Source organism: Natrix helvetica (assembly GCF_964273705.1).
Source record: "Natrix helvetica genome assembly, chromosome: 1".
Taxonomy (NCBI): Eukaryota; Metazoa; Chordata; class Lepidosauria; order Squamata; family Natricidae; genus Natrix; species Natrix helvetica.
The window spans coordinates 201600034-201623221 of record NC_138548.1 but is presented as its reverse complement, the minus strand read 5'-3'; the positions used below and the strand labels follow the sequence as shown (position 1 = coordinate 201623221).

General features: G+C 42.4%; 1 protein-coding gene across 5 annotated transcripts in view; it reads left to right on the top strand.

Annotated features, from left to right (window-relative positions):
* Nucleotides 1-23188, top strand: part of LOC309396543 (dedicator of cytokinesis protein 7-like) — a 200775-nt gene that overhangs the window by 54065 nt on the left and 123522 nt on the right. For all 5 annotated transcript variants that reach the window (XM_081961712.1, XM_081961710.1, XM_081961714.1 and 2 more), the window contains exons 8-13: nt 224-290; nt 1609-1758; nt 6772-6852; nt 7367-7523; nt 11676-11800; nt 22989-23082. In XM_081961712.1, the coding sequence (XP_081817838.1) occupies nt 224-290; nt 1609-1758; nt 6772-6852; nt 7367-7523; nt 11676-11800; nt 22989-23082 (674 nt within the window). The remainder of the gene's footprint in view (nt 1-223; nt 291-1608; nt 1759-6771; nt 6853-7366; nt 7524-11675; nt 11801-22988; nt 23083-23188) is intronic.

Genomic DNA, 23188 nt, shown 5'->3' with positions numbered 1-23188 from the left:
GAGCATCTTGTTTCATTTAAATGAGGTATTAAAAGAAACAGGTCATATTTTGCTTATCATGGATAGAGGAGTGGCAATGGGGTTGATTGTTCTTGATTCATGATTGTTCATGATTCATTTTGATGTAGAGCTCCAGATTCTTAACCATTGTATTTTCTAGAGCAGGACAAGATACTCAACTTTTTGCAATGTATTTCCTTTCATAATCCTTTCCATGGACTAGGTTTGAAATAGAAGTTGAACCCATCTTTGGATCACTGGCACTCTATGACGTGAAAGAAAAGAAAAAGGTGATTTCTCTTGGGTAATGAGAAGAAGTGCAAGTTCTGACTGAAAGATAACCTGCCAGTTAAGCACAGCAGAATGGCCTTGACAGTCAGTTGCAGATTTTATATTATGTTCTTTCTGATATCCTAATTTGATAGACATGGAGAGCATTAACTGGATTGCTCTGAAGAATCATGCAGGATGGATAGCTAATTAGCACTTTCTTAAGACAACATGATGTAGGTTCATTTCTTCCCCTAAATCTGTAGCTATTTATATTTCCTATCTTCTCATGGAGAAGCAGAAACATTCAGACTTTTGAAAGAGAAAGTTTGTCTCTTTAGGTTCAAGCACCAAGTTCCCTAAGATCCTTTTTTCAATTACAAATTTCAAAGAATGAAGAATGGATCATCTGGTCTAAGTAGATGATGCATAGGAAATAGCAGAGAACAGAGAACTTTCCTTCCTTGTAGATTGTATCTTATTTGATCGCCTTTCAAATTCCCAGTGACTTCAGACATAATAAGAAACTTAGTGGGCTCCATGTCCTGATAACTTTATTATCCATGTTTCTTTCTTTGTTCAACTGCTCTCCAGCCCCTACTGGGCTTCCCATTAAAATAGTTTTGATTTTTTTTATTCTGTGTGATGTATTATTTCTTGTTGTAATAATTTTTCTGAAATCACTAAATAATCTATAGGTCCCTGACCTGCTAATCACACGTAGTTTCCCAAAAAAACATTTGAGATTTCCATAGTCCTACAAAATGTGATATCACCAATATAATTGTGGTAGAATTTTCACTTCTGGTTTTCCCATGTTGAAGGGCAAAATATGTGCCTTAGTCTTATTGAGTTTTGGGCATCCTTAGCATCCTTTAATTTCCTCATCAAATTGGTCATTGTTAATGGCTTGAGAAAGGTTGAGTGAGAAAATGGGCACCTTAAGTCTCTGCAATGGTTAAAATAAGAAAAACAAATTCAAAAATTTCATCTGGCTGAATGCCACTGGTTATTCCTGTTGCTCTAGGCAGGGCACAGGAAATGTAGCTTCAAGGCCAAAGCCATTATTTCTTCCTATGGTAAAACATCCTCTGAATATTAAGCAGATCTAGCAGAAAACAAAGGGAATTGCTTGTGTTCCCCTGTTGTTATAGTAAGAGTAGACCCAAGTATCTACTAAGAATAAGCCAGATTTCAATATTATGTTCATCAGAGTTGTAGTTAAAAGTTCCTCTTATCTGGATACTGAGATATTGACTTTTGTATTGTTTTGATTGCTGTGAAGGTCATGAGGAGATTTGATAGCATTTTTTGAATGCTGTCCTCTCTATTTTGTAGATCTCTGAAAATTTTTATTTTGATCTCAATTCGGAACAAATGAAAAGCCTTCTCCGAACGCACAGCACTCATCCTGCCATCTCTACACTAGCTCGTTCAGCTGTGTTCTCTCTTACACATCCTTCTCCAGAAATATTCTTGGTGATCAAGGTGAGATGTTTGTTGTCTTTTTAATAGTCACATTTGCAACCATTCTAATAAATGCTGGAGAGCAAAGATGACTATATATACCATTATTTTACATGAATGCAAAATAGGATCAATGTTTATGCATCTGTGAAGAAAGCATGTATTTTGGAGTCTCTGAAACTAATTGATCTCAATAAAGGTTGATTTTCTGAAACTGATGGATCTCAATAAAGTTGAAAGTCAACAGGATGCAGCTTTAGTTTCCTCAAATTATTTGTATGGAGAGGAGAGACTCTTTATCTGCTCAGAAAATAGAACGTCAAATAGATTAGCTAGCCATACAATGTACTTTCCTAGGAAACACCTCCCCTGTTCTTCCTATTATAAGAGCAACAGCAGACAAAAAAACTTTTCTCGTTAAGTAGAAGATCAAAGATGCACCCACCTCTTCTGATATGCCATGCTCCCTGTTTTTAAAATGTAAGGAAAAGAGATGCATTTTCTTAAATCAGTTTGATTTTGACATTCCAGTTTTCAAAAACATTTGGCATTGAGATGTTATTTCTGATCTGATGTACGCTTTTCAAAAACAAGGGGTAAATTCACATAACCTACTTAATCCTTATAGTTCAGTTAAATGTATTATACCTTTCTTCTTCAGCTGGGAAAATAGGAATTGGATAGAACTCACAGTGGGAGCACTTATTTCTAGGCCTTTAAAAAAAAAATGTTTCCCCCTTTTCCCCCCAAGATAAAGTGTTCCTTGGGTTTTTCATTTGTCCACTCAATGTTTTCTGCTTCCAATTTTTAAAGTGATTACATGGATTTATTTCATGAAATACTCAAATTAGGATACAATTAAATACTAAGAAAGCATGGCATGTTCTGAAGCTGAAGTCTAGTTAAAGATCCTCTCAAGACTCCCTGTCAATGAAAAAAGAATTAACTACTTTCTAAATAAAGAAAGTATTTAATTGTTCTAGTGACACATATTTTGTTCTGTTGGAAGAAATGTCCTTCTGGGTTGAATTCCAAGTGGGGAAAAAGACACTGGAGACATGGAGGCTGCTTGGAAAGATGGTTTATTGATGGATAGGATCACATGGCTTGAGCTCCCGAACAGAAAAGGTGATCACATGCTTCATGATGTTGGTTGAAGAAGAAAAGAGGCTGAGATGCTGAAAGTTCCTGGTTTTATGCCCTCTCTGGCCTTTGATCTTAAGCTTGTATTCTGATTGGTTGTCAGACTCCCATGGGGCCATGCAGGAGCAACTCTTTAGGCTGTGCTTTGACCAGGTTTGGTTGCCTTGTTGGCTGATGTAATTTTCCCAGGCACCTTGTGGCGAGTTTCTGTAGAAGGGTAATTCTACCTTTGATATGTAGAGTAGAATAGCTCAGGCTTTTTAATGGCCCATTGACAAAGATGGGGGCTATTAAGAGTGAGTCTGTTTCCTGCCTAAAAACATGTTTCTCCATTTCTTATCCAGGGAAATATAATATTCTGCCTTTTCAATATTTCCCAGGATATTTCATTTTTCTAGAAGAGGGGTGGGTTTTAACTTGCTACAATCCCTTCTTTTTTTAAAAAAACATCCAGGCTATTTAATGTTTTTTTTTTTAAATTACACACAATGATCCCTGGAACTCCTACTCATGAGACCACCAGTGCAACATATCCTGCTTTACTGGGCAACTGGACAGCATCATTTGTGAGTCACAGTCAGGGCTTGGGTTTTGGAGATCTCTTTTCTGCTATCTCTCTCTCTCTCTCTCTCTCTCCTCTCTCCTCTCTCTCTCTGGGGGAAAAAGGAGGGATTGTAGGAAGTTAGCACCCATCCCTCTCCTAGAAGAATGAACTATCCTGGGAAATATTGAAAAGGCAGAATATTATATTTCCCTGGATGTGAAAAGGGGGAAACATGTTTTTAAAAACAAAACTCTCTGCAGGTTCCTGCCCCCCCTTGTCAATGGGCCATTAAAGATTGTGCTCGTCTACTCTACATAACAAAGGTAGGGTTAGCCTTCTTCAGAAACTCACCACATGGCATCTGGAAACTCAACCAAGCTTTTGGGACTCAAAAGACACACAATCTACAAAGTTAGCTAAGATCCCCCTCCCCACCCATGGGAGTCTGACAATCAATCAGAATACATTTCTTACACAGGAACAGGAAACAGAAGAGGTGGGGCCGAGCAGAGAGTACAGAAAACTCAGGAACTCTCAGCAAGCTCCCTTTTCTCCCTTTTTCTTCTTCACCCAACATCTGGAAGCATGTGATCCCCCTTTTCTGCTCAGCAGCTCAAGCCGTGTGATCCTGTTCACCATTAAACCATCTTTCCAAGCAGCCTCCATGTCTCCAGTGTCTTTTTCCCCACTTGGAACTGAACCCAGAGGGACATTTCTTCTAACAGCACTATTGAAGAACTGATTCCCTCTTTATAATAGTCATACAGTTCATTGGTTCTCTATCTAGCTTTGATCTATCTAACGTCAAACAACAGCTGGAAGATTGGTGATCACTATAGGGCAGTGATGGCTAACCTTTTTTTCCTCGGGTGCCGAAATCGCGCGCGCGCGCGCTGTCGCATTCTGTTGCACGCATTCGCGTGCCTACACCCATAATGCTATGCTTCCATGCGCCCCCTCTGCACATGCGCACAATTCCCCCCCCCTTTTGACCTCACATCCCAAAACAGCTCTGAGAGGGGGGGAAAGCCTCCCATTGAAAACAGCACTGAGTGTGTGTGGGGGGAGGAAAGCCTCCCTTTTCCTCCTCTCAGTGATCTTTTGCAAAGGGAGGCTTCTCAAAATAGCTCTGAGGGGGAAAAGCCTCCCATCGAAAACAGCACTGGGGCAGGGGATCCTCCCTGTTCCTCCTCTCAGCGATCTTTTGCAAAGGGAGGCTTCTCAAAATGAGATGCCCCCGTCTCTTTGCTCCCCTCAATCCATCTCTCTCTCCCTCTCTGCCCTCCCCCAATGGCTCAGCGTGAAGAACTGGGGGGAACCATGCAGAGGAAAAGGAGAAGGAAGGAAAGGGCAGAGAAACGGGGGAGAAAGAGAGAGAGGGGCAGAGAGAGAAAGAGTGACACACAAAGGGGGGGGGGAGTTGGAAGACGCTCCTTCTAAATACTGACTCTCTCTGCTTTTTGGGGAAAAGGGGGCGATCCCAGGAGGGAAAAGGAGAGGAAGGTCCTTGGTGAAGCTCTACCCCCTATTCCCCCCCATCCCAGTTAAGCCAGCTCGGTTTGGGACCCAGCCTTTCTAACTCCATTTGGGATCTTCTAACTTAGGATCTTCCTTTACTCTCTTCGCCCCCCTTTGCTGGCATTTTCAGAACTTCTCTGTTGGATGGGCGATTGGGGGTGGGGGACATATGACAACCTAAGGACCCCAAAGCCAGGAAAAACATAGAGGAGGAAAAGTAGCAGATCACCCAGAGGAGAACCGGACGCTTTCCTGCCTTCCATACGCGAACCCTGTGACCCACAGCCTTGCAGTGCGATGAAATGGTTTCCTGAAATCTGCTTCTCATTTTCTGCTGGAATTGACGTTCTCTACATCCCCCTCCCCAACTCTCTGCAGTTATTTAACCCTTGGATCTATTGAATCACCAGGTCCAAGCCCCAAACCCTTTTTTTAAAAGCAAATCCGTCGGGGCTCAGTTATCTTCTCTGTTGCATTTCTCTTTTTCTCTCTTTCTCTTTCTCCCTCTCCCTCTCTTTCTCCCCCGTTTCTCCCCCCCCCCTCTCCTTCCTCCTCCTTTTTCTCTGCGAGGTTCCTCCCAGTTCACGCTGAGCTATTGGGGAAGGGGCGCAGAGAGAGAGAGACAGATTGGGGAACCTCGACCAAGCGTGCCAGGGAGCAAAGAGACGGCGACGTCCTTTTTCGCCGCCACAGTAGCTGCAGATGTTTTGGCATGTCTTTTTATTTGCTCACCCTTGGAGAGTCCCCCCCCCTCTTTTCTCCTCCTTTTCTGCCTGGCTTTGCAGGCACCCGCAGCTACGGGCTGTGAAGAAGGAGCACCGAGCCCTGTACTGATTGGGGAGGGGGGGAGAGGGAGGAAGGCATTTTGGAAAAATCTTTTACGCTTCTCTCCTTCCGTTGGATTTATATTAATTGTCCTTTCTAGTCTAGACCCTCTCGTGAAGCCTCTGGAGAAAAACAATCCAATGTGCAAACCAGAAGTCCGTCCCCGAACTTCTGATTTGCGTGTTGGGTTGTTTTTCGCTCTCGGGAGGCTTCAGGAAAGCCTCCGGAGGGTGAAAAATGGCAAAAAACGAAGGCCAAAATTAGCTGGCCAGCGTGTGCATGCGCACTGGAGCTGACAGGGCAACGCCTTGCGTGCCCTAAGAAATGGCTCCATGTGCCACCTGTGCCACGCGTGCCGTAGGTTCGCCATCACGGCTATAGGGAGTCTTTCTGGTCAGAAATGATGATGACCGCACGCCAGTGACAAGCTTTGATTAATAGGCTCAGTTTTTCATTCATTCATTCACAAAAGGATCTCATAATTGAGTGTCAAGTCACAACTCTCACTTTTTTCACATTCTTTCCTTAAACTATGTCTTTGCATATCTACCTCATGCTTGATCACATTAAGAGATTTGGGATGGAGTTTCCTTGGAAAAGGTATATTACTATTGCATGTAATATCCTGTCTTCTGAATACGTTAATCCACTTTAGATTCCAACATAAAGTCAGCATTTTACAACAGAGTTAACGCCTGTGTTATTTTTTACATTCTTTTGAGTTGCTAGTAAAAATGAACTTCGTTAATAATTCACACTTGTCATTACAGATTTATTCTCTTAGTATTGAAAAAATCCTTTTCTGAATATAGGACTAGTTTCCGTTTTGGTTTTCAAAGTCATTAAAAGTTGACTTTCTTGTCTTGTAATGAATAACACTTGAGACGGTGATCAAAATACCTTGATTTTATTCTTAGGAACTTCAGGATATCTGTTAGAATATTTCTTTAGGATGTCTGTTAGATTTTGTCACATCATGTAATATGTTTTCTCTTCCATTATAGTTGGAGAAAGTGCTACAGCAAGGGGACATCAGTGAATGCTGTGAACCTTACATGGTTATGAAGGAAACCGATGCTTTGAAGGTAAATTAAATCCAGCACAAATAAACTGACTGCTATGTTTGTAATTCCAATGGAAGAGAACATAGGTAGTTCAGGGTTGAACTATGGAATTCTTGGTTCTCTGAGTTTGGGGGTTTATTGCAGACATTCCAGTCCAGACTTGGTAACATTATTAGTGTGAGTGTGAGGTTTACTGCTTGTAATAATAGTAGCTTGCTCTGCCAGGGTTTTGATTTTTTTTGTGGGGGGTGGGGTATTTTGAAAATGGATGGTTTCTAATGTAGGACAGATCTGTTAATTTAGCTTAATTTCATCTGAACCACTCCCCTACCTCCAGTCATTTTCACTGGAATAACAATAGTTTGCCATTCAGAATGCTTATTTAGGCACAGTGCCTTCAGCCCACAGAATTTCCTGCCATTTTGCCTTTTGAAGCCCAGTACACCCACAGAGCACAAGTTTGGTTAAAACTGTGATAAGGATCAAACAATTAGAATTGAGACACAGTGATGGTGTTTTCCGCTTGTGCTTTCAGAACAAGGAGAAGCTGGAGAAGCTGCGAGTGGCAGGAGAGCAATTTTGCACCCGGTTGGGGCGCTACCGTATGCCATTTGCCTGGACTGCCATCCACCTCATGAACATAATTAGCACTACTGGGATGCTTGAGAGGGATGCTTCAGAGTCTGAAAATGGTTAGTCATTTAAAGCTGAGATCAGTGTAGAAGAATTACCTGCATTCGCATAATAATTTCTCATTGAGTTCTGTTCTATTTGTTTTGGTATTTAAGTCTTGGCCCCAAGATAGGATAGGAACGAATAATTTCTGCATCAAACTCAAACTCTCTCTGTGAGAATGGACACTGTACCATAGGTGGTTTGGCTGAAAGATAGAATGCATAATGTGCGGAGATGGGGAAAGCTGCCCTTGAAAAGCATCTGGAAGCTGCAGCTGGTGCAAAATGCAACAGTACATGCAGTTCTTTGTGCTCCTCAGTCAGTGCATATTGCACCTCTGCTCTATGAGCTGCACTGATTACCAGTATGCTCCCATTTCAAAGTGACCACAATGACCTATAAAGCATACATGGCATGGGGCCAGGCTATTTCAGGGACACCTCTTTTGTCTGGTAATGGTGGGGAGCCTTTACACTGACTTAATTGACCTTGATTCAAGGATGGACTTTGACCACTGGCCATGCTTATTTTTTTAATTTTTTAAGTGGCTTCTGATATTTTATATGTTTCTATTTTTTTATTTTGGGGTTGTTGTTTTAAGCTTCCCAGAATCACTTAAGTCAGATGGGAGGCCAAACAAAATAAATTAAATCAAGCAGGGTATGTCTGTTGATAGATTACCTCATACATGACAATTCAGTTCATATGGGGAAACATTTACATGAGGTAAGGTAAAAGAAAAGGATCCCTTCGCACATATGTGCTAGTCGTTCACGACTCTAGGGTGCAGTGCTCATCTCTGTTTCAAAGCTGAAGAGTCAGCACTATCCGAAGACGTCTCCATGGTCATGTGGCCGGAATGACTGAACACCGAAGGCGCACAGAACACTGTTACCTTCCCACCAAAGGTGGTTCCTATTTTTCTACTTCCATTTTTACATGCTTTCGAACTGCTAAATTGGCAGAAGCTGGGACAAGTAATGGGCGCTCACTCCGTTACATGGTGCTAGGGATTCAAACCGCCAAACTTTCTGATCAACAAGCTGAGCGTCTTAGCCACTGAGCCACTATGTCCCTCTCTGAGACTTTAATGAGACTCCATTTTAATTAACTCACTTTAAATTATTTTTTTAAAAATTACTGGATTTATATGGTTTCCCAACTTAACGTGATTCTAAATAAGGCTCTGAAACTTTTCTCATTTTCCAAGAGTTTATATTTATCTAGCATTAAAGATAACTTACTGAAATACACGCTGTTTTTGTTTTTTTGGTCTTGCCACCTTTGGTATATGGGCTTGACCCATTAGAAAGTACATTATTTTTCCAGAGTGAAAACTAAGGTGCCTTGTGCCTGGTATCAGGAAGAAAATGCCACTCCTGTCCCCTGTCTAAATCATACTTTCTGATAGTTTACTAGCACAAAACAATTGCAATCAACATAAAACTGACATGCAAGTATTCAACATAGGGCTCTCAATCCTGCAATACAGAGTGTTGTATTTTATTTATGATCATGAGGGTGGAAAACCAATTCTAAGGAAATCAACTTTTTTAAAAAAGAGAGGAATACTCTTTCAATAGATTCACAATTAGAGATAAGTAATTTAAGTCTATCTTATTGATCATATTTCAAGGTCCCTTATTTGGCAGACCTTACATGCTCTTTGCAAACTACATTGTGACTTGTCTCTGCTATAGTGTTCACATAGCTTTTTATATTTCACTAACTTTCTGAGGGAGCTTTGGAGATATCCACCTGCCAAGAGGCATCAGAATATAGCCTCGTAATAGACTGTGATAGTTCTGGGCCCATTTTTAGGGTACTGAGATTCCCTTCCAGACAGATGTATTAATGGCTTGTGTTCTGTTTCTTTGGGGCTCTTTTGATTTGCTTTTGTTTTTAAAAAGCGAGATAATATTTTTCAAAAACGGCTAATTGGTTCTCTACTCTCTCAGACAGATTATATGCAAACTGTAGTCTGTATCCATTATGTTTGCTTTTGAAATAAGATTACCATATTTTTTGAAGGAAAACAAGGGGGAGAAAGTCTGCCTCTGCCTCCCAACAGTTTGCTTTCTTGCAGCAAACAGCAAACAGTACAGACGATATACACAGTTTGTGGTGTTACATTTCAGACTATACTTGTACAGATCCTGTTAAAATTGATGTGGCTTTCTGGAAGTATATGTTATTCTCTGCTATTTAAAAGAAGATACAATAGCACTGCCGCTTCAGATCAAGCATTTATTTTAAAAAGCATCTTCATTTTGTTAAGTTGTCTAGAACAATAGTAAAGCAGTCTTTAAAAAATAAGTCTAATAATTTGAACATTCTATAGGCATTTATAGTTACTAACTTACCTCCTTGGCAGCAAACAGCCTGATTAGGACAAGAAAAAAAAATCTGCCTATGCTTCCCACCAATTTGCCTCCTTGCAGCAAATAGTCGATTTCACTTTCAATTTCAGTTTCAGCACCGGCCTCCCAATGATCAGCTGTTTCAGGCTGCAGGGATTGCCATAGCCCAGTGGTCGGCAAGCCGCGGCTCGCGAGCCACAAGCGGCTCTTTACACATTTTAATGCGGCTCTTCTGTGTGCCGGATTATTATCCTCCCTAATCATTGTGGATCGAAAAGAAAAAAGGGAAAGGGGCGCTTGTTTTGAAGCGCCCGCTCCCCTCCCTCCTCTCGGGCACTTCAAAACAAGCGCCCCTTTCCCTTTTTTCTTTTCGACCCACAATGATTAGGGAGGATCCTGAAGTCGGGCGGGGACGAGAAGCGAGGAGGCAGAAAAAGAAACGCAGGCTAAGGAGCTTCCCCCCCGCCCCCTCCCAGCAAAAATCTAACCGGGGAGCCGGGCAGTAGCAAATTAGCCAATCATGCGAGGAAAGCGAGGTCTGACCGGGTGGGCAGCGAAACTCCAGGGCTCTCTGTTCTAATTCCCCGTGAAAACTGTTGCCTCTGAAGCGTTTGCTCTACTGTTTGAACCTTTAAGCGTCCCTTTCCTTTTTCTTTTCAACCCACAATGATTAGGGAGGATCCTGAAGTCGGGCGGGGACGAGAAGCAGTTTCTTTTTCTGCCTCCTCGCTTCTCGTCCCCGCCCGACTTCAGGATCCTCCCTAATCATTGTGGGTTGAAAAGAAAAAAGGGAAAGGGACGCTTAAAGGTTCAAACAGTAGAGCAAACGCTTCAGAGGCAACAGTTTTCACGGGGAATTAGAACAGAGAGCCCTGGAGTTTCGCTGCCCACCCGGTCAGACCTCGCTTTCCTCGCATGATTGGCTAATTTGCTACTGCCCGGCCGGCTCCCCGGTTAGATTTTTGCTGTGGGGGGGGAAGCTCCTTGGCCTCCGTCTCTTTTTCTCCCTCCTCGCTTCTTGGGGCTCCACCAATGGGGGAGCAAGGCCCAGCACCAGGCTTTGGGCTAACACAGGGGTCTGCAAAGTTGGCTGTTTTAAGACTGGTGGACTTCAATTCTCAGAATTCTGGGAGTTGAAGTCCACCAGTCTTAAGAGCCAATTTTGCAGATCCCTGGGCTAATATGATTGATGCCCTTGGTGGACTTCAATTCTCAGAATTCTGGGAGTTGAAGTCCACAAGTCTTCAAGCTGTCAGGTTTGAAGACCCCGGGGTTTTTTTTTCTAAAGGGTTAGGGGTGCAAGGATCTTGTAACTTGACAGCTTTAAGACTTGCGTGCTTCAAATGCCAGAGTTTATTGAAACTAAAAACAGTGTACCATCCTATGTATTTTCGGTTTTAAAAATGTGGCTCTCAAAATAAATTTCAATCGTGGTTTTGGCGAGATTTGGCTCAGTTGAAAAAAAAGGTTGCCCACCACTGCCATAGCCTATTGCTGCCTCAAGCCCCATTTTCCCCATTTGCTGTAAGGAGGTAAATTGCTGGGAGGCAGAGGCCAAAGGGTGGGGGCTGGTGGATGGGCGGGGCTACATTCCGTGTATAAGACCCATCCAAATTTTCACCCTCTTTTTTGGGGGGGAGGAAGGTCCGTCTTATACTCCGAAAAATATGGTACTCTCTTTTTTTTCTGTGCTGGAGATAAGGAATTTGAAGATTATAATAGTAACACATCTAACTGTTGGGTTGTTTCTTGCTTGACCTCTGAGGACATATGCATGCCTTTCCTATTGAACACTCTCTCCTTTTGCAGAGCGCAAAGGCACCTGGAATGAGCGCAAGAGGAAAGCCTATGGACGCCTGAGTGTTGGGGAGGAGATGTGCAGCTTTAGCAACTTCCGTCCAGCCACCCTCACAATCACCAATTTTTTCAAACAGGTTAGAAGTTAGAATGTTTTTTGGATTAGCCTGACCCAGAGCATCATGTAGGTTTAACATTTCTGTGAGAATGCAGATATAGAATCAGAGGGGCTGTTTGTATGGCACTATTTGTTTCCTCACTTGATGCATCTGTGAAGTGAGTGAACCATGGACTTCCAGAATCTCTTCTGGAAAAAATGATAACTAGTCTGCCATGAAAGAGGGGGAAATCACTTTTCTGTAGCTCCCAAAATGAAAATATGTCAATAGGATGGACACAACATTCTTGCTTAATAGAATAGGGTAAGTCCCAAGATCTTAAAGGAAGGTGGCTGGGAGAAACAAAGCCTTCAAGATGCCCTTGTCTCCATATTTCTTGGCATGCTGGATTTGTAAAGAGTCTGTTTTAAAAAAATACTGTTTAATCAACATTAAAAATATAACAGTTAACACCTCTTTAAAAAGTTTAATCAATTTGCAATGCTAGATTTTAATTAACTAGCAGTATAACTATATGAGTTATATTATTATTTTGTAGATGTCTACATACTTTAAAGAAATCTAATGTACTACAGGTAGTCCTTGACTTATGCCCACAATTGAGACCACAAAACAACACACACAATAGAAAATTTCTGTTGTTAAGTGAACATTTGTTAAGTGAGTTTTGCCCCATTTTATGACCTTTCCTGGCACAGTTGTTAAGTGAATGACTGCAGTTGATAAGTTAGTAACCTGATTGTTAAGTGAATCTGGTTTCCCATTGACTTTGCTTGTCAGAAGGTTGTAAAAAGTGATCACATGTCTCTGGTTTTCAAAATAATTTGTTCTACTTGATTAATTTTTTGGGCCACTTGTGTAATTAAATTTAGTCTATGTTTAATTATTTCTTTTTCTTCTTTAACTTTCTGGTTTTCAGGTTGTTTCTGCATTTTATATTCTAATTTCCCCAGTTTCTCCTGGAGCTCTGTATATCTTTTTTTATCTTTGTTTCTTCTTATTGTATATGCTATCGTAATGCCCCGCACATAGGCTTTGGTTGTATCTCATAGGTTTTGAATGGTTGTTTGTTCATTCCAGTTTTCCTTTAGGAAAAACACTAATTCTTTTTCCACATATTGAACATAGATCTTTTCTTTCACAACCCTCTGATTCAGTGGTTCCCAAACCTTTTCAGTCCACCGCCCCCTTGGTGCTACAAACTGATCCTCAGTGCCCCCCACCCAGTGGTGGAATTCAATTTTTTTTACGACCAGTTCTCTGGGCGTGGCTTGGTGGGCGTGGCTGGGGGAGTCATGTGACTGGGCTGTTTGCACGACGGAAGGAAGATAGTAACAGTAAAATTCAAAACTGTAACAATTAATTGCACATTTATTCAAAATCCAATTTAAAAACCTTTGTAGTTAATGTTAATTCAACAAAATTGTTGAACATGATCCAGTGATACCAGGTTTTCAAAGTCTGATAGTCATTTATCAAGAACCTTAGTAACTAGTAACATAATAAACTTAGTAAAATTTAGTAACTACTTCACTGTTCAGTAAATTCTTAATGTGATGGATGGGCTTGATAAAGTGATACCAGTTTCCCAATGTCTGGTTTTAAGTCACTTAGCAGGAGTCTTAAATCACCACGTTCAGTAATCTGGATTCGATTTCAGTAAACAGTAAAGGAGACAATGATTAGCTGGGGAAGAAACTTTGGCCATAATATAGAGTTAGAAAAATGGGATAAACTATGGGAAAGAAATTATAAATTTACAACGGCAGTAGCTTACAAAGAAGACCTCTATAAAATGTTTTATAGATGGCATTTGTCTCCAGTGAGATTGGCCAAAATGTATCCAAATGTATCCCCCAAATGTTGGATATGTAGCCACAAGTCTGTAACATTCTACCATATGTGGTGGATGTGCCCCATCACAAGGAAATACTGGTGCAAAATTCAGAAATGATTGGAAGAAATTATGGAGCAAAAAATAGAACTGAAAACAGAAGCATTCTTATTAGGAATATTAGACCCGAAAATGGACAATTTCAATACATAATACTACACATACTTACTGCAGCTAGGATTGCTTTTGCACAAAACTGGAAACAAATCAATACACCCGCAGATGAAACAATAATTGGAAAAATACTTGTGCAGAGATGGACAAAATGACCATGGAACTAAAAGAAAGAGAAGAATCAGATTTCTATAAAATATGGAATAGAATTTATAAGTGGCTAGAAAACAGAAGCCAAAACAGGAAATGCAAGTCTTCGTGGGCTTTTTTTCTAAACCAGTACTGAATAAAAACTAACCGAAGTTAATAATCACTATCAAACTTAAAGTATTTACTATAATTTAAATAATATGGTGATATGAACAATCAATATTATTGCAAGTGTTAATACTACTGTTATTACATTATTACAGAAGGTAAAATCAATAGGAAGGCAATGGAGAATGGAGAACTATAAAGGCTAAACATGAATGCCGATACAGAAGACTGTATAATTACTTTATATTGTTATGTATGTTTTGTTTTTGTTTTTTCTTGTGGTTTTTTTTCTGTTTTTAAAGGTAAAAATGTTTAATAAAAACTTTTTTTTAAAAAAGTGATCACATGACTTCGAGACACAGCAATGTTCATAAATATGAATCAATTGCGAAGCATTGGAATTTTGATCACATGATCATGGGGATGCTGCAAGTCATAACTCTGAAAAATTGTCATGTCACTTTTTTCGGTGCTGTAACTTTGGACAGACACTAAATGAACTGTAGTAAGTCAAGGACTATCTATGTATCTCTATAAACATGGGGAAAAATAGAAAGAAAATCATACCAAATGGGTATGAATTTTCTAGGGAGAAAATTAAACCAAAATTACCTCTGTAAAATTGAAAAACCATCCCTAAAAAGACGACTGAACAAATTAACTCCCTTATTAAGCAAATTCTAAATGTATATACAAAAATACTTAAACGACACATTAGGCCAGTTATGCGAACCTTTTAGGGCAGTGATGGCTATCCTTTTTTTTCCTCGGGTGCTGAAATCATGCGCGTGCGTGCTGTCATACGCACTTGCGTGCCCACACCCATAATGCAATGCTTCTCCCAAGTGCCCCCCGTGTAAATGTGCACCCCCACACGCTCGCCCTGTGGATGCAAGTAACATCCTCCTCCTTTTGACTTCACATCCCAAAACAGCTCTGAAAAGCCTCCCATTGAAAAGAGCGCTGAGTGGAATGGGGAATCCTCCCTTTTCCTCCTCTCAGCGATCTTTTGTGAAGGAAGGCTTCTCAAAATGGGATGCCCCAGTCTCTTTGCTCCCCTCAATCCATTTTCAGGAAAGCCTCCGGAGGGCGAAAAATGACCAAAAATGAAGGCCAAAATCCACTGGCCAGCACACTGGAACTGACAGGGCAACACCTCGCGGGCCCTAAGAAATGGCTCCGCGAGCCACCAGCCTATATCTATTCCCTTGCCTTTCAATTCTTGCCTTGTTTTCAGTCTTTCTTGGTTGTCTAATATGTCTTTATATCTTATTATCTTGTTTATGTCCAATACATTCGGGTATATCAGAGCTTCCATGGTGGATAGCCAGATTGGGATTTTGTTGTAGTGTGTTGTTTTGATTTTTAACCATATTTGTAGTAGAGCTTTTCTAATTAAATGTTTTTGGAAATAGCTATGAATTTTATCTTTCCCATCCCAGATGAAGGCGTGCCAACCTAGTTCCAAATTATAACCTTCTATTGTTAGTAATCTTCTGTTTTTTAGATTGATCCAGTCCCTTATTCAGGTGGGAGCCGCTGCTTGATAATAAAGCTCCCAATCGGGAAGTCCAAATCCTCCTCTTTCTCTACTGTCCTGTAACAGTTTTAATTTAATTCGTGGTTTTTCCCCTGACCCAATAAAATGTGCAATTAATTTGTTTAAATTAAAGAAATGGAAGCTGAGGGGATTTTTAGTCAAATGTTTTACATTGTTTTTAGGGGGTTCCAGGGGGTTCCAGGGAGGGGGGGGTGGGTGGGTCAGACCAGGAGCGATATGAGAGCCGGGTGTGGTCACGAGCAGAAGGGGCGGAAGGGAGGAGGAGGGGGAGGACACCATTCCTATACAGGGCTCTTTAATCCCAACGGTCGCAGGGAGGGACAGATACGAGGACAGCTTAAGAACTTACAGTCGGTTGGGAGACCGTGGTTGCTGGTTATACCCGGTCGCTTGTACCAACCCCCGCGTTCTAGGTGGTCAAGAGTTACAGACCCAAGGCCTGAGGCTGTTGTTATGCAATGCGAGGTCCGTTGTTAACAAGGCCCCCCTCATTCACGATCTAATTTTAGAGGGGGAGCTGGACCTCGCGGGAATAACGGAGACCTGGTTGGGCCACGAGGGAGGTCCTCCCCTCGTCGAAATGTGCCCACCAGGCTACCGAGCATTTCACCAGCCCCGGGCCCAGGGAAGGGGCGGTGGGGTGGCAGTAATTATTCGGGAGGACTTAGAGCCGAGGGAGTCTACTGTGCCACAGACGTCCGGATGTGAATCCCTTGTTGTGAAATGGGGGCCTGGGAGACAGTTGGGCCTGCTGATAGTATACCTGGCTCCTCGCTATACATCAGCGGCCCTGCCCGAACTCCTCGAGCTGATCGCATCGGTGGCGGTTGAGACCCCCAAACTTTTAGTGATGGGGGATTTTAACCTGCCTTCGATGGGAGAAGCATCAGAGGGGGTTCGGGAGTTCATGGCTTCCATGACAGCCATGGACCTGACTCAAATGATCCAGGGCCCGACACACGAGGGAGGACACACTCTGGACCTTGTTTTTGTCTCTGGCCAGTGGTTGAGTGATCTGGGAGGAGGGGACTTAACCATCACTCCCCTGTCATGGTCAGATCACTCACTCCTTCGTCTTGACTTCCCTGGTGCTACCTCCCGCTGCGGGGAGGCGGAACCGGAAAGTTCCAGATGGTTCCGCCCCAGGCGCCTGATGGAACCTGATAGGTTCCAGACGGAGCTTGGGCCACCTCCTGTAACCTTGACCCCCCCCCCGGGTAGAGGACCTGGTAGTTGCGTGGAATAATGCAACTGCCGGGGCCTTGAACCGGGTGGCGCCTTTGGGGCCTCTCCGGCGGCAACGATCCACCCTAGCCCCTTGGTTTATCGAGGAGCTAAGGGTGATGAAGTGCCGCAAGAGACGTCTAGAGAGTCGTTGGAGATCCTCTCGCTCCGAATTTGATCGAACACAGGCACGAGCCCATTTAAGGACGTACCTTGTGGCATTGAGAGTGGCCAAACGCCAATATTGTGCCACTCTCATTGCATCCGCGGAGAACCGCCCTGCCGCCCTGTTTCGGGTGTCCCGCTCCCTCTTGTTTCAGAGGCCGCGGGAGGCCCCCCTACAGGGCAGGGCAGAGGAATTTGGTAAATATCTGCAGGATAAAATCGCTCAAATCCGGAAAGATTGGGTTCCTGTCAGTGATCCAATGGAGACGTCCATGGCGAGTCTTGAGGTATCGATCTGGGAGGAGTTTGACTTGGTTGCCATCGAGGATTTGGACAGATTGCGTGGACGACTGCGACCCACCACATGTTTATTGGACCCGTGCCCCTCCTGGCTTGTACTGGCATCCTGGGAGGTCACACGAGACTGGCTCCTGGGCCTAGTGAATGCTTCACTGAGCGAGGGGTCTCTCCCGGCCGCCTTGAAAGAGGCGGTGGTGAGACCCTTGCTCAAGAAGCCTTCCCTGGACCCTTTGGAGCTGGCCAATTATCGTCCCGTCTCCAACCTTCCCTTTTTGGCGAAGGTTGTAGAGAGTGTGGTGGCCTACCAGTTTCCACGACATCTGGAGGAAAATGATTATCTAGACCCGCGCCAGTCCGGCTTCCGCCCCGGTCACAGCACGGAGACGGCCTTGGTCGCGTTGGTGGATGATCTCTGGAGGGCCAGAGACAGAGGTTGTTCCTCTATCCTGGTCCTATTAGACCTCTCGGCGGCTTTTGATACCATCGACCATGGTATCCTGCTGCGCCGGCTGGAGGGGTTGGGGGTCCGGGGCACCGTTTTGCGGTGGTTCGGCTCCTACCTTTCTGACCGGACGCAGCGTGTGTTGGCAGGAGAAGAGAGGTCGACCCTACGCCCCCTTACTTGTGGGGTGCCACAGGGGTCGGTCCTCTCTCCACTCCTCTTCAACACATATATGAAGCCGTGAGATCATCCGTGGTTTCGGGGTGGGATACCATCTGTACGCTGATGATACTCAGCTGTACTTTTCCACCCCGAACCACCCCAACGAGGCCATCGAAGTGATGTCCCGGTGTGTGGAAGCCGTACGGATCTGGATGGATGACAACCGACTCAAGCTCAACCCCTCCAAGACGGAGTGGCTGTGGGTACCAGCTCCCCGGTTCAGCCAATTAATTCCATCATTGGCCATCGGGGGCATTCAACTTGCCCCCGTGGAGCGGGCGCGCAATTTGGGCGTCCTCCTGGATGCCCGGCTGTCCATGGATGACCATGTGACAGCCGTGGCAAGGGGGGCGTTCCACCAGGTTCGCCTGGTGCGCCAATTGCGCCCCCTACTGGACCGGGACGCCTTACGCACAGTCACTCATGCGCTGGTGACGTCCCGCTTGGACTACTGTAACGCTCTCTACATGGGGCTTCCCTTGAAATGCACCCGGAGGCTACAGTTGGTCCAGAACGCAGCCGCGCGGGTAATTATGGGGAGTACTAGGTACTCCCATGTGACACCGTTCCTGCGCGAGCTGCACTGGCTTCCTGTGGTCTATCGGGTGCGTTTCAAGGTTTTGATAATAATCTTTAAAGCGCTCCATGGCTCAGGACCTAGTTACTTGCGGGATCGTATTCTGCCCCATACATCCCTGCGACCAATCCGCTCGCACAGAGAGGGCCTCCTCCAGGTGCCGTCCACTAGACAGTGTCGGGGGGCGGCGCCTAGGAGTAGAGCCTTCTCTGTGGCGGGCCCAGCCCTGTGGAATGACCTCCCTCCGGATATTAGGAATACCTCTGACCTCCGCTCCTTTCGTATTAAGCTTAAGACCCACCTATTCCAAGCAGCTGGCCTGGCTTAACTTTGATTTAACCATATCGCTCCTGACGGGTTTTTATTGGGTATTTTAATTATATTTAATTATCTAGGGGTTTTTAAATACTGTATTTTAATTGTTTTATTTGTCAGCCGACCTCCTCCTTGTGTATGTCTCGGTATATGTCTCTGTTATATGTTTGTTTTGTCCACATATTTATTTCATATGTTTCGTTGTACGCCGCCCCGAGTCCTTCGGGAGAGGGTGCGGCTAAGAAATAAATATTTTTTATTATTATTATTATTATTATTATTATTATTATTATTATTATTATTATTATTATTATTATTATTATTATTATTATTATTATTATTATTATTATTATTATTATTAAATCTTTAAAAAAGTTTTTCCCTAGGCTAAATCGGTACCACTTGAAATAAAAATAAAAATTTTGGTAGTATATTCATTTTAATGATGGCAATTCTTCCCATTAATGATATTTGTAGTTTCCTCCAATTTTCCAGATCTTTCTTAATTTTCTGAATCATTTTAACATAATTATCTTCCTTAATTGTTGAGCATTTCCCCGTCAGCCAAATTCCTAAATATTTTACTTTTTTTACCATTTGCATTCCCGTGTTTTCCTCTAATTCTTGCTCTTGTTTTCTGGTGAAATTCTTCGTTATGATCTTTGTTTTGTTCTTATTAATTTTAAGTCCCGCTATCTTACCAAATTCCTCTATTTTTTGAATTAATTTAATTCCTGATTTTAATGGATCCTCTAATATGAATACTATATCGTCCGCAAATGCCTGTGTTTTATATTCCTCTTTTTAAGTTTTTAATCCCTTTATTTCTTGATTGTTTCTAATTTCTGTTAATAGAACTTCCAGTGTTAGTATAAATAATAAAGACACTCCTTTCCATATTTTAAATTCTTCTGTAGTGTCACTATTTATTATTACTTTTGCTGTCTTAGCCGAATAAATTGATTCTATCATTTTTATAAATTTTTCTTCAAATCTCATCATTTTAAACAGTGTGATAATGAAATGCCAATTCAAGTTATCAAAGGCCTTTGGGGCATCTAAAAGACCAGTGCAACTTGTTTTCCCTAATTCTCTTCATAATATTCTAGTGTGTTTATAATTATCCTCATATTATTTTTTAATTGGCGTTTTGGTAAGAAGCCATTTTGATCTGTGTGAATGACTTCATTTAATATTTTTTAAATTCACTCTGCCATTATTGATGTAAAGATTTTATTTACAAATACAGGCAAGGTATAAGAAAGTCAGAGAAAGGGATGGGTTTTATAAGGAGCTGCAAGAGCTGGATAAAATTCTACAGGGAACCGAAGAAAAAATGATTAAAAAAATATATCACTATTTATTAAAATTCAGAATGAAAGAAGAAAATGTGAAAGAAACGATGATAAAATAGGCGATAAATTTGGGGTATAGTATAGAATTGGTGGAATGGGAAAAATTTGGGAAATAAATTACAAATTAACAATGGCAACTGCGTATAGAGTGAACATGTACAAGATGTTCTATAGATGGCACCTTCCACCAGCGAGAATTGCGAAAATGTTCCCGGAGTGTTCACCTATCTGTTGGAAATGCAACTAACAACATGGAACATACTACCATATGTGGTGGACGTGCACATCTGCGAAAAAGTATTGGAAAAAAATAAAAGATTGGCTAGAGGAGATTACTAAACAGTAAATGGCACTAAAACCTGAATTATTTTTGTTAGGAATTACAAAAGAAAATTATGAGAAAAATATTGGATACTTAATTCTACACATAATTACGGCAGCGAGAATTACATTCGCTCAAAACTGGAAAAATAATTATACACCAACAGAAGAAATATAATAAAAAAAAATATTGGAATGTGCAGAGATGGATAGGCTCACGAAAGAACTAAAAGAGAAAGAAGAATCTGAATGCTACTCCGTATGGGATTTATTGTACAATTGGCTAGAGGAGGGGGGGGGGAGCAGGAAAGCAAAAAAGAAAGGAAGAAAGATGAACAAATCAATAGATAACTACAAAACTGGAAAATGACTAAAGGATAGAAATATGAGATAGACTATACCAAATAAATATTATATAAAATGACTTAAATATAATAAAAATTGTTATATAGAGAATATAGAGAATATTATATATAGAATGGAAAAAATGTATGAAATAATGTAAATGCACAAATATATAAAGTTATAGTTATAAAAGATTTACTTGTATAGATAAAAGAAACACAACTGATATGTAAAAAAATGTAATGTGTTGCAAAGATGTGAAGTTTGTACAAACAAAATAAAATATTAAAAAAAGAAAGAAAAAAATGGCTCCTCGTGCCACCTGTGGCACACATGCCATAGGTTCACCATCACGGTTTTAGGGACTGAGTGCCCAAACTGCAATCCAAACCCCATTTGTTTATCACGAAGTGCCAACGTGGCAATTTAACCTGAATAATGAGGTTTTGTGAGGAATTTCAGTCACTCTTTCACAACTTGACTTCTCCCTGGTAACACTGGATTTCTTTAACAGCCCAACTCAGGAATGATGGGAATATAGTGCAGTAGCTCTGGAGGACCATCACATCATTATTCCTTCCTTCCTTTTCATTCCTTCTTTCTTTCCTTCTTTCCTTCCTTCCCTTTCCTTCCCTTCCCTAACCCTAACACTTCACAAATTTGTGTGTCATCCTTGCACAGGGGCCATGTTAATCTTCTCTGTATCCTTCCTTCCTCCTCTGATTTCACCCTTCCTTCCTTCCTTCCTTCCTTCCTTCCTTCCTTCCTTCCTTCCTTCCTTCCTTCCTTCCTTCCTTCCTTCCTTCCTTCCTTCCTTCCTCTCTCCTCTGATTTCACCTTCCTTCCTTTAATCCTGCATATTATGGTTCGTTATTGTTAGTATGTATTAAAGAATACTATGTAGCTTAGAAGCTCTCAGCAAAAATAACAGCAGCTGTTGTTTCTGCCTGAAGCTATCCCAGACTGTTATTTACACACAGACACACACAGACACACACACACACACACACACACACACACACACAGAGAGAGAGAGAGAGAGAGAGAGAGAGAGAGAGAGAGAGAGAGAGAGAGAGAGAGAGATTTATTCCACTTTCCCTGGGTCCTTGGGAAAGAAATGGCATCTTTTCCCCATCCCCGTCTTTAATAAACCATAACACACAGACACACACCCAATGGACCCAGCTATTTCTGCCTGGCTTCCTCAAAGGCACAGCGCATTTCAAAGGTGGGAGTTCACATCTGGAGTGCTGAACAGTGTCTTGCTGCGAGAGCAGGACCAGGTCTCTCCACCGTCTGACTCACCAATGGGGATGCTTCTATTGGGTCAGTCACCCCCCGCCCCTACTGAGCTTTTGTGCTCAGAGCTTGGCTGGGAGAGGGGAGTGCTTTCCCACGCCGCCCCATTCTTCCTCTTGGCCTTGCCATCGAGGGAGGAGGAAGGCCAGGCTTGGGGGATGCCCCCCACCCCACAAGATCCGCCCCCGCAGTTCTCTCCCAGCCCTCTTTGCCGGCAGCAACAGCAAGGTGGAATGCTGTTGCCACACAAAGGCAAGAGCAGGGGTGCTCCGCCCATTGCTACTGCCGCAACAGGGCGACAGCTCTTTCATCCCTCTGTCATGACAGGGAGGCACAGCAGAGAGGTGAAAGAGCCACATGGGTCGCATTGTGGCTTCATGTGGTAATGGGCTTCAGGAGGAGGACGGGACACCACCTCCCCCATTGTGAAAGTTCATTCAATCAATTCCAACTTCTTGAGATCTTTTACTTTTACGAGAAGTTGGAATTGATTGAATGTGATGGAGAAATGCGATTAGAGCTGGGCTGGGGTGACGGCGTGCATGCGTGCACACCAAGAGGGCTCTGTGTGCCAAATCTGGCACATATGCCATAGGTTCGCCATCACAGCATTAGGCTATTTTCAGTACAAACCAGATTTGAAGTATGAGAGTCTTGGCATGTTGTCTGTCTTAATTTTTGAATATTGAAACTCTGCATAGACATTTGTGGATGAGAGGTAATAGAGAACACTCATAAGAGGCTTTATTCACTATACTAGTGAATGCCACTCTCTTCATCTTCTGTCTCTCTTCATTGTCACCTTCGTTGTCAGGAAGGTGATCGTCTCAGTGATGAGGACTTGTATAAATTCCTAGCAGATATGAGGCGCCCATCTTCTGTCCTGAGAAGACTACGTCCAGTTACAGGTAAAATAGGGTGTTGTAATACCATTCCCTGCCCCTTTATGTTACTTCCTCTATCATGATCTTTTCTGAGCCCAAATGTGCTTCAAATTATCCCCAAAATGTGTTA